The sequence below is a fragment of the Gekko japonicus genome, unplaced genomic scaffold (assembly GCF_001447785.1).
Source record: "Gekko japonicus isolate JY-2015 unplaced genomic scaffold, Gekko_japonicus_V1.1 scaffold576, whole genome shotgun sequence".
In the NCBI taxonomy this organism is placed as follows: Eukaryota; Metazoa; Chordata; class Lepidosauria; order Squamata; family Gekkonidae; genus Gekko; species Gekko japonicus.
In genome coordinates this window covers 217,069-229,557 of record NW_015172022.1, presented here as the reverse complement: position 1 = coordinate 229,557, position 12,489 = coordinate 217,069, and the positions used below count along the sequence as shown (strand labels likewise).

The window sequence follows — 12,489 nt, the reverse complement described above, 5'->3', positions numbered from 1 at the left end:
TGCTCATTGCTTACATATAATGGTCATTTAACATAGCTATGTTTAGCAGTTTTAAACTATTATCACTTTGTATACTGCTTTTCTTGCATAGATTCAAAGCAGTGAATTCAAAAGTTAAAATAAACAATAAACATTCCAATTAAATTTAAAAACTATCTTATTTATATTTTACTAAAACTCCGGGCAGCGGTTATTAAGAGGTGCCCTCCGAAAGGGAATTCTCCTTTCTGAACTTTACAACTGAGCAACTTCAGATATATTTGACAGTGGCCCACAGAAGGAGATAACTGAAAAGTCCTTGCTCACCTCTCTTGTCAAGGGGATTTCGTGCAGACTTCACACCCTCCCCACATCTTTAAGAGTGCCAGCAAGTGGTTGAGTAGTGGTTGGAGTGGATCTGGGAAACCCAGGTTCAAATCCCCAGTCTACCACAGAAGCTCACTGGGTGACCTTGGGCCAGTCACTCTTTTAGCCTAGTCTACACAACAAGGTTGTGAGGATAGAGTAAAGGAGGCGAGAATAGTGTTGTAAGCTACTTTGGGTCCCCATTGGGAGGTATGCACAGATGGCAGTTACACAGATGCAATGGATGTCCATGGGAAGGAATATGAAGCAATATGCCCTTTCATACCCTAGCTCCAGAACTAAGTACCGAAATAAATCCAGAAACTCCAAGGTACATCCCATCCCTGATCACAGGCTAATTTACACAATAGGGAAAAGGCATGGAAAGAATGCAAACAATCTGTCCCCCCCCCCCAGTTTCCCATTCAGGTGACTTCCCAGAGGGGTCCTAAGTGAACTCAATAAAGTATAAGAATCAAACACGACAGCTGCTCAAACGGAACAGACAGAATCCCCCCCTTTGAAGTCTGCACATCTGAACTGTGGTTTGAGCTTGGATAAAACAATTTCCGAGTGACAGGAAAAACTTGGGAGGCAGATGATACATACTGGAGCATGGTCCTCTGGATTCCAGTCCCAGGCTGCAGTTTCTATGGTAGAAGCTATCAGCGGGGGGCTGGAAACAGAATGACAAGCTATCAGGGAATCTTTGTAGGAATCTATGGCTCAGTCAAACTTGGAATACAGTTTGGGTTTTTTGTTGATGGAGCAACCAGTAAAATATAATTGAGCTGTGAATGGAACAAATAATAGATTATCAAGATTTTGGATGACTAAAAAAATTACAAATGGTAAATAATATTGAGATCCCCACCATATCACTAGAACTCAGGCTCACCCAATGACGTTGACAGACAGATTCAGGACTGACCTCCTAGCCCAAGGGTAACTGCTGGCCATGAGAGTTTATCTTCATGTTCCCCAGCAGTTTCACTAGAGGTCCAAATTTATCTGTTGAGCAGTTAGACATATTATATGTGATGGGAGAAGAAAGCAGACATTGAACTAACAATGCAATCCAAGTAGGTCCATTCAGAATCCTTCTCAAGTCTACTCAATGGGGCTTATTCCTGGGAAAATATTTTTAGGATTGCATTGTCAATTTCTGTGCAACTGAGCCTACGGAGCTTAATAAGGAGAATGGTTGTTTCTTAAAAGCAGACACACACAGACAGAAAGGAAGTTGAACACTGCTTTTCATTGTCAGATTTTGTTCCTCCCTTTGACATGTTCCCTGGGGAAGGGGGTTAGTGAACATTCTAGAGTATGTGTTTGTGCCTGGGAGGGACAAGGCTGCACTGGTTGCTTTTGCGTGGGGGGGGGGGGAAACCTTAGAATAAATTTTGCTGGAGCAACCACCAGATGGTGGGGGCTAGCAAGACAGAGCTACTGTTTCATGCCCTGTGTGAGGGGTTCCCAGGAGTCCCTGGTTAACCACTCCTAGAAACAGAATATGCCATTCAACTGTCCCTTGAGCTGGTGTTCCTGCTTGTATTTGGAACAATCGCACTAAAATTGGTTGATTACTTCCAAATAACAGAATGATGTCCTCGAGCAGCATACACAGTGTGTGACATTTTAAAGTTCTTCTTATCAAATATCTGTTCAATTTACCTACACAATTAAGAATTAGAAAGGCGTGTTTCAGATTACAGCAGATTTTAACAGACAAGGTGGGAGTTGGTCTGAAAACTATAGAGACACAAGACATTGTATACTGTTACAAAAAACACAAATCGCAGGAAAAATATTGCTATTTAGTCCTCAAGACTTTAATCTATCCCATAATTTGAGGGACAGATAAATTTTTTATTTATTTATTTGTTTACTCAATTTATACCCCACCCTCCCTGCCAAGATAGGCTCATACAACAATCCAATCCAATCCTCATAGAACAATACAAACAAGACAGTCTAACATACCTTGCATTCTTCTTTGTCTCCAAAGACCTCTGGAATTTGTGCCATTCTTGCTTTCTTCCTAGAGAGTTTAGGGTCTTGATAAGGTCTGGCATCTTCCAAGCACACATCCACTCTTCTGAATTAGCACTAGACAATGTGGTACTTGTCATCTCTGTCTTCATGCATGTTCTTTTCAGCAATGGATATCTCAGAACCCGCCCAGAAGCGGCTAAGTTTTCATGAATGGCAATTCAGATTGGTTTTCCTTCTTGTTCCAAAATGGCTGATGTTATTGTGGAGCTTTTTTTTACGGATTACAGCTTGTTTTTTAAAATTCTTCTTCTGGCATTAATTATCCCAAGCAAGTAATTATGGGCTGGGCAATACAGTCTGGAAGCCCAGTTTCAAAAACTTGGTCCCAGAATTTAGAATTCTATTGTCATCAAATCCAGATGTTCACAAGCATTTGGATACTTCACTCAAACTAGCTGGCAGCAGGCCTATAAAGCATTATTTTCCTTCTTATATGTGATTGCAAAAATCAGCATGCTAAAGCACACACACGCATATTTCAGCATTCAGACCCAAGGTATGCAAAGTTCTGTTAGTACAGGCATGTTGCCTACTAGATACTAAAACATGCCTAAATAATAGAGATTAGGCTAGAAAGGCTTCAGTATGAAGGCAAGACCAGTGGGAGTTTTGTGTCAGCTTAGTCTTTAAACTGAGGTATAATTCATGACAGATGTCAGCACGGCAATCCCCAGAAGCTAGGGTTGCCAACCTTGGGAGACTTACCTACCACACTGAGGCCTCACTGACATTGCTGGGGACGCTCTGGCATTAGCCCAAACTACAGTTTAATCCTAGAGTTTTAACTAGTTGCTAGAGTTCATCATGCTGAAGTCACTTCTGATGTCAGTGTGGCAGGATGCTGGCATCCCCCCCGATTGCCTAGCTAAGTGGCAGCAGGAAGAGCTTGCTGGGGACAGGAGTTCAGCCCCCAGCAGGCATGTAGCAACCCCACCGTCAGGAGGGGGGCAAAAACTTCTTGGAAGTCACTTCCTGTTTTGAGTGCCATCACAACACTCTAGGAATTTCAGAAACCTCCATGGCAAAACCATGGAAACATTGGAATTCCTAGAATGTCATTATGTCACTTCCTGTTTCAAAACTGGAAGGGACTTCCACATGCTGTTTTCCCCCATTTCCCCCCTGCCACTATATCGAGCAAGGGTAAGGGACAGGGAGCATTACCCAGAGGTCCCATGCCATTAGCAGATGACCTATTAGTTTTTAGACAAGCATGGAGACATACAACTTTCACTCATGGATCACAATTCCTATGCTTGATGGGAAAGGTAATTTGTGCCACTGTATGATACAGCAGTTCTCTCTGGACATGCATGCTACTCAAGGAGCAAGAGCAGAGACGAGGATCTCCAGATTGCTTCAACATTTGTATGGCAAAAAGGCTAAACATCTAACTGTCCCAACATAATTATTTTGTTATGGCACAATTGCATCTTGTGATAAATGCAAGCAGCCTAGAATTCTCCATGTTGAAATTTTTTGATGGGCAAAGGTGTATTGTTATATGTTTGCTTTATATAATTTTAGCAATTTCAAGATTGCTTTTCTCTTAGTTACATGAATTTACAGAATTTAGAAACCTGGACTAAAATTTATATTTTTATCACTGGGACAAGAGGTATTGACTGGGTCCACAGGAGCCAAATATCCTGAAATGTTAGGGAAAAGGCCATTTTCTTAATGGGTGATCCAGACATTGGGATTTTAACTTGGTTTCCATAGCTATCCTCATCCAACTAGGGAAGCAGTGAATGTACTTGCCCAGGGAGATACTTGCCTTTTCTAAGAAGCATGTACAAATATAGGTTAGGATATCAAAGCAACACATGCTTTTCTATGCTAAACTGAACTAGGTGCAATAATTTATTCAATACTGGCATTTTCAATATGTCTGTTGGGAACCAGAATTACTAGTCTTGGTGTGCGGGGATTAAGCTGATGAGTAAGCACCTTAAATGTGTATTTTCTTTCCTTTTCTTTTTTTCCTTTTTTTTGGGGGGGGGGGTACTGGAACATTTGGTTCTTCACACTTCAGATGAATAAAAGATTACCAGAAAACAATGGTGGTGAGTACTTTATTAAAACCTGTCTATTTTGTTCAGCACTGCCTTTTCAACAAGTTTTACATCTATCACATGATGTATAGTTTACTCTAAATATGTAGATTAACACATACATTCAGGATGGCTCTTTAAAAAAAGGAATGTTTGCCTTCCCCTCAGTAGTCACTATATTCACCAGAGTTATTACTAACTAAAGCCATGATCCTCCCTTTCAGTCATTGTATTCTTCTCTGTGAGTTCATAATTGTGTGGGGTTGGGAATTATGTGGGAAAATAAAATGTACTGAGCATACAATGAGACCATAAGGCAATTGCTACCATATTATACCCTGGGGCAAAGGATTCTTCAAGGAAACATTATTAATTTTAATCATTTATACTGGAAACCAAAAACTCCATGGATACCTTGAGCCGTACAGAAGTACGATCATATATCAGGGGTCATTTCGTAGAAAAAGAGCTAGGGGAACTCATTAGCATAACTCATTAGCATATGCCACATACCCTGACATCACCGGAAGTGTGTCATAAGGCCACACCCCCTGACATCACCGGAAATGTGTCATAAGGCCACACACCCCGCCCCCAACGGTCCTGGCCGCCACCACCGGCCTTGCAGCTCCACTGCCGAGCCGCATGAGGGGCCCGGCGGTGGACCTGCAAGGCCGGCGGGAGAGCAAGGAAGCCCCCGCCCCACCCCCCGGTACCTCAGCTGGGGGAACTGCGTTCCCCCGCATTCCCCCCCGAAATGACCTCTGTATATACTATTACTTTCTATTTCTTTTGTATAGAAAAACCAATCTTCATGGTTGTAGCTAGCCAGATGCTGATTTCTGATCTGTAAATTGAGAAAAGAGTTTGATCCTACTGGAGTTCTTACTTCAGGTTTACAGAATGACAAACTTTTGTGCTACAACCCCCCTCCCAATTTCTACTGACACTAGTGTTGCCAGCTCTGGGGTTGGGAAATACCTGTAGGTTTTGGGGGTGGAGCCTGAGGAGGGAATGGACTTCAGTGGGGTATAATGCCATAGAGTCCACCTCCCAAAGTGGCCATTTTCTCCAGGGGAACTGATTTCTGTTGCCTGGAGGTCAGTTGTAATCCCAGGAGATCTCCAGCCACACCCTGGGGGTTGGCAACCCTAACTGACAAAGATTTTTAGCCTAATTTCCAGCAGCATTACAGGGATAAGGCCACAGCCTCCACAGTTCTGTACAAAGGATGGCTCCCTTGCAAATCCAACGAAGCGTTCCCTACTAAGACAGGACAGGGCACTGCACCATCTTCTCAGTCTGAGAAGGAACATATCACCAGAGCAACAGGCCTGGTCACTGGAGAGGGCTTGGCCATTACATCTCCAGGCACCAGCACTTTAGGAATATCAAGCTGCCCATGTGTCTGCAGTCTTACACCATTTCAATTAATCAAAGCTCATTGAAAAAAATGTGTCACTAGAACAGGTATGAATGGGTGCCCTGACAGGAATTCTTTGTCAGAATGAATCTGAAACTAAGGGGGTAGCTAAGGGTACATGGAGAATATGAAGGACTGCCTTGAAAAAACAAACAAACAAAAATAAGTCCACACTAAAAAGCAACCTACTATGTATGCCTTAAAGCCTGGAGATATGAAAGGAAGATTTTTTTTCAAGAATGAAAAAAAAAATCAAAGACAGCTCCCACATCTGATGGAGGAGGTTTACTCAGGAAATACCACAGTGTAGCTGTGGAATGCATAGTGTATGGAATGGGATCCATGGGTTTTAAATCTGGCAAGCAAGCATTAACACTATTGCAAAGTTCAAGCGTATTATTTGCTGAGGACACAGATCTCAAGTGACAGCCATCTTACATCTTGATTTACAGAATAAGGTTTTGAACAGAAGTCCTCGGTTTTCTTATGCACACCACTATGTTATGTTTTTACTACAGTGACAAGTGAATGTGGTTGACACAAAAATACATTGGGATTAATCAATCAAGGATACAGTGTTGTATCTGGTTTTGAAAATATTTAATCATTAGAAGCTCTAATTAAATAACAGAGCTGTTTGAATGGATTTCAAAACAAAACAGAAAGTTTGTGTTAACTTCTACCCAGAATATTCTTCCAGCTAGTAAAAGATATGAAGTTGCTTAGGTGATACTTCACTGAATAAGCTTCTTGATGGAAAGAGCCTGTGTCCTCAAAGCATTTGAAGTAGAATGCAAGTGAGCTTATACACAAACATGGTAGGTCAATTATTTCCCTTGCACAAGGCCTCAATGAACAGTTGTCTGTAGAATATAAATGAATGGCACAAAAGGAGGAGTGTTTCATAGTAAGCACATCTTCAGACTAACTGAATTGCTTCCTTTCCATTTTTTAAAGGTTACAATACTGAACAAAACTTCAGTCCACTTAAGTTGATGATATTAGGGTAAAACTCTTATTTGATAAAATTACGTTTACATCCATCACTTCCCCAAGTTTTCTCCATAACTGCTATCCATATTCTATATTTATTAACAAAAAGAAGTCAACTCTGATGCACACAAACATTATTGGTTCATTTTTTTTAATCTGGAAGGAATGCCAATTTGACATTTCTCGGCAATGAACCTCTCTGTCCGGCACGTCTAACACAGTGAGGAAGCTGGCTATAACTTTCATACGCCTTTCCTTCCTTGCTCTGTATTTTAACTGCAGGAATCACTGATGAGTGACTTACAACACTTCTTTTCCGGTTCATTTCCCCTCCTGCACTACATAGGATGCCAGCACTGTGAACAGAAGAGCAGTAGTGGGACTCACTCCTATGTCTCCTCCTCCAATGGCAACAAGAACTAAGCCACTGGGAAAGGCACGTCAGGGGAAGTTCAACCCCAACCCACTCTTTGCCACACCCTCCTGGCAAGAAAGATGCCATTTAGTGCACATAATTATTATTATTTTTTGGCAGGAGTACGTTCTTTGTGTTGGTTCCCTGTGTGAAGACCTCTTCCTCTTTTGGCTTAATCAAAAGGAAAGAAAACATTGTCCAAAAAAAGAAAATGGAACACTGAGCAATATCAGTTTCTCCTTTGCCTGGCCCTTGTCCTAAGACTCCAGCTTACATATGCAGAGCTTAAAGAGAACTACGCAAGTAGGTAAGTGTCACACAACGTGTTTTTTTCAATAAAAAAGTGTGCAACCCAAATCATGACAATAGTCTGTAAGAATCTGATTCACTAGGGCAGACGTGTTTTATATTACTATGCAGCTTTTTGCCAAATGGCTCTACTATCTAACACACAAGGGGTAGGTCAGGGCGTGGAACATCCTGCTTTATGGAAAAATAGGATTCTGGATAGTAATTCAGCTTTACAAATAAAGTAAATGTAGCAATTCTGGAAAAATCCATATTGGTAGAAAAGGAAAACTTTCCATTTACCTCATGAACTGAGATGGTACTGAAAATCCTCATTGCATCAGGTCTACCCTAAAAAGTCCACCTCTAGAGAAGGAGTATTACAACCATTCTGTGGTTGAATTGTTTCTTTACAGAGATTGCAAAGGAAAGTGCCAGCTAAACACAACATTCATCCCATGTTGCTTATCATTATGGGACCAAGAAAGGACCAAGGAAAACATAGGCATATGCTCTCTTAGTGCATGACCTTCAATAGGTAAATACAAAAGTACATACTTCAGCAAGGGGCTGTCAAAACAAGTGACAAGTAGAGGTGGTTTGCCACTGCCTTCCACTTGCAGAGCCTCCCTTGGTGGTCTCCCATCCAAGTACCGACCCTTCTTAGCTTCAGAGATCTGACAAGACCAGGCTATACCACACTGCACTCCAGCAATATATAACCATCACGTTAATAATCAAAAAGTCACATTGAAGTAGCAAAGTACATCTAGTATCATACCATAACATTAAGCAGCTTTCCTCATAGAGCTGCAATACACTTTGTTGGAAAATGTAGAAGTCCTTAACTCATTGAGTCTTCCACAAAAGCACTCCTTCAACAGGCACTAGTAATCTTCTTTCATCTTTAAACATATTCACCAAATTCTAAGGAAGCATCTCCAATGACTGCAGTGAAGTACCAGACATGCTCAGTAGCAGTGCATGTGACCTTTCACAAATGTTTGAGTTTTAAACTAGGAATCAACAACAAATATTCCCTTAGATAGAAGCATTACTTATTGAAGACACACTCAACACTTGCTTCCAAAACCTAAAGGATAAGGTTGCTGGGCAAGGTCTCACAACACAAATGGGTAGAATAAAGCTGGTCACCATATTATCCATGATGAATGAAAATAAACTCTCCCCAAAAGGGCAGGTGCTTGGTTTTTCATATTAGCCATTTACAACTACAGTACCGTATTGTGAATGTTCAACATAAATAAATAGGAAACTTTCCAAAGGTAGAGATTTCACCATATCTTGCATTCCCTAACCTTTTTTGCTCCCCAATTAATTTACACTAGTTACTAGACAATTTACATTATTCCAGTGCCTTTGGGCGTTACAAGCTCCCACGTGTTTCTTCACAAGAATTCAGAAAACGCGTCATTAGTTCATGCTGCCGAGCTGTGGCCACGCCCAGTGACATTTATGGAACCAAGATCTGCCACTGAGGCTAACCCAAATACTGCTCTGAAATACTACTTTAGGAAGAAGCTGAAAGAGGCCTAGTTAAGTTTTCTACCCACTGCTTTACTGAAATATAATGCCAGGCAACAGTCTATGAAGTTTGTTGGGAGAGCTTTGGACTGCCCTGGTAAGGAAAAAAAGAGCCATCATGAAGCCAAACTCAGAAGATGGCAACCTCTAAATGGCTCTTAAGCATCCACAACCTTAAGCATCCACACAGGTTTCTCCCTTCAGTTCCTTCCAGCTGAAAGAAGCATTTTTGGAGTAAACAGCTCCTCTACTGGTCTGATCTCCTCAGTGTAAGCACACCTCAGTAATATACAGATGCATGAGAAGAAAACAGGATTCAGCAGCATGACAAGCCAGTGAAACACCCTTTGCTCTCCTATCCAGCCACACTCTTGACATGCCATTTGCATTAACACCCCGTGCCCAAATGTACAGCCAGCCTGTTCTAATGACTGCTTAGAAGTGCCGAGGAAAGGACTTGGCTATAGATGCTGACGACCGGAGGCAAGAAGGGCTAAAATAACCACAGCATTTTTCAGAAGGGTTCAAGCCAGGGCAACCCGCTTTGGGGGGAGGGGAACCCCCCCCCCCCCAGAACAGCCGACTCACCGAACGCCGTTTGCCTGTGAGCCACTGGAGGCATTGCTGTAAACAGGTTTTGCTCTCTGGCAGGCAAAGCTGCCCGGTCACCGTCTGCCCGTCGCGTGAGCCCCCGGAAGGCACCCTCCCCGCCCCCGCCCCTCGGAAAGAGAGAGAGACCACAGCTAACCTGTATGCACTCTGTAATGGGCTTTAAGATGGGACGATTTGCCATAGACTTTGCCACATCCACTGTAGGGGCACTTATGTCTTTTTTCAGTGGCCAGTTTCCCCTTGGCAGGCACTCCGCTGTGCAGGAGGGAGAGGGGGTCGGGCACGCCGCCAGCCTCCTGCCCCTCCGCCGGGCTGTGGGAAGGGCTCGACCCAGATTCGGTGGTCACGTCGCTGTCTGATCCCGCATCCTCGTCGGGGCTTTCCACGCTGTCACTGCAGATGGATGGGGTTGGGAGGGGTCTGTATTTGTTCAGGTCCAACAAGCTTTTGGCAATGGTCACCAAAGTGCAATAATCCTTCCAGGCGTCCCTGGGGTCGTTCATTTCCTTGGTCACGACTCCGGCCGCTTCCTCCTCCTCTTCCTCGGGCATCTTCAGGAGCTCTGCTTCCCGGGTCACGTCTTGCTGTGCCACGGAGCGGTTGGAGATGGACACCAGGCACTGGGCAGCCACGAAGTCCATGTAAGCCACTGCCGACATCCTGCAGGCGACGATCAGCCACCCTTCCCACCAAAAGAGGGAGGAGAGCCCAATTGCGAAAACTTGCTCGCTGCCTGCCTGCCTGCCTGGCGTCGCCCTCTCCCTCTTGGAGGGGGGTGGGTAGGTGGGGGTGTTGCAATCAGCAGGCTGCTTGTTGTCTTGCCTTCAGGCTGCAGAGCACGGGTGGAGGCGGGGTGGGGTACCTTCGCAAGCCAGGCAGGGGATCCACTTCGGCTGCTGCGCTTTTTACATAACCGCGGCCATCCGTGACCCTCCCCCGAGAGGGAGAAATGCGCCCAGCCTACCTTTTGACCTCAGTCCACGCCGTTTCCTCGCGCCCCCTGCCCCCCAGACGCCGGCAAACTCCAGCTTCTCATGCGCTCCCGAGCACGCCGGAGGGTTGGGAATATAAGGCTCTCTCCAGAACACAGTGTCACAAGTGGTGACTTCAAGTAATTCAAGTAGCACCAAGGGGTGTTTTCCCTCTTCTTCCCCCCACCCCACAGGGGGGAAAAAAGCACAGGAGGAACTCAAGTCGATCGCGCACCCCGGCCGCTCTCCCGCCCTCTTCTCCCGGGGTCCTTCCTTAGGATTCCCGGCGCCTTCAGCCGCTCATGAGGGAAGGCGGCGTGGAAACCTCAGCCCGAGCTCGAGGAGATACTTTTGCCCACTGCCTGACTCACTCCCCCCGCGCCTGCAGCTCCTCTCTCTTCCGGCACCGTCTTGCTCAGGACCAATTTCGCAGAAGCCCATCACGCAAAGGTTCCAGCGAGCCCCCCACCCCAACACCACCAATTGGTCAGCCGGGGGAGTGATTCAACTCTGTTTACCTTCCCCCCCTTCCACTCCGAAGGGCCTTTTTTTTGCATGAGAGGTGTGTCTATAAACCCAAGGCTTGGCCAATCCTACTGCTCCCTCCCAATGCCTCGTGCTACTCTTGGAGTCTCGCCGCCCCTATTTAAAAGGGCAATTCGAGCAGGCTGAAGAAGGCATGCCGGCGGCGCCCTATCTTGGGAAGTACCAAGGCATCGGGAGGAGTTTGCCTTTAGCTGGCTTATGAGGGCGACGGCGCAACGCCGCAGGGTGCCAAGGGCCTTTTCAGCGCACTCCCGCTCACTTGCTGACCCTCCTGGGCGACCTCTCTCGCGCTCTGCTCGCCAGGATTACAAGTTTGTCGATTGGCAGAGATCGGGTTAAGCGCTTCACTAGAATCCCGTATAGTCCCAGCAACCAGCCAGCCAATCGAAAGTGATTTGGCTGATGTCACTAACTTTGGCTCCGCCAATCAAAAATACATTCCGAGCACTTCTCACTTGTAAACCTAGAGAGCTAAGAAGACGAGATGGAATGGAGAGTTTTTGGGAGTAAAATGTAAACTTTGGGAACTGGGAATGGTGGTGGTAGTAGCGAAAGGTGATTATGCAACTGCAATAATAGCCGTAAACTCGACGCCTGTAGAATTTTAGATCGTAGTTTCCCTGTTAAATTAGGTTGTATGTTTCCTCGATCTTTGATGAAGTCATGGTCTTGCCTATTTTTGTTTTACAGTGCTCAGGACTGGACTCCGGGACATCGCAGCGAACTACAGAAATAAACTAGTAGTCCAGTGGAACCTTAAAAAGACGTAACAAGAGTTTATTCCAGCAGCCCAGTTAGTCTTTCAACTGCCACTGAATTTTTCTTGTGCAGCAACAGACTAACACGGTTTCTTGTTTGGAATTACAGTATATTTTTCGTGTGCTGAGAAAATTAGTGTATAAGCTCAATTTAAAATATGATTCAGCAGGTAGGCAAAGGAGTTCAGATGGGTTTGGGGGATTGTCAGGGCCCTTATGTCAACAAGGAGGTTAAGAATATTGCAGATTTTGTAAAATAAACCAGATTAGAAGTGATATTCAAGGTCACTTAATGAGGATTAATTACTTTGTACTGGTTTATTTTTATTGAAGAAATGTATATAATGCTTTGCTACTATGATAATGTCATTCAAGATGGCTTATGACATACAAATTTAATACATTTTAATATATATAAATAGCAAATTTAAAACAGCAGCAGCAATCATATTGAAAAGGAAGCAGAAAAAAATGGAAATAATCT

At 44.2% G+C, this 12,489-nt stretch overlaps 1 protein-coding gene across 1 annotated transcript in view; it reads right to left on the bottom strand.

The window, feature by feature from the left end:
* KLF9 (Kruppel-like factor 9) overlaps positions 1–11,192 on the bottom strand; it is a 21,425-nt gene extending 10,233 nt beyond the window's left edge. The window contains exon 1 of the mRNA XM_015420518.1: positions 9,867–11,192. Coding sequence (XP_015276004.1) covers positions 9,867–10,389 — 523 coding nt within the window. The 5' untranslated portion in view covers positions 10,390–11,192. The remainder of the gene's footprint in view (positions 1–9,866) is intronic.
* Positions 11,193–12,489: the final 1,297 nt, after the last annotated feature.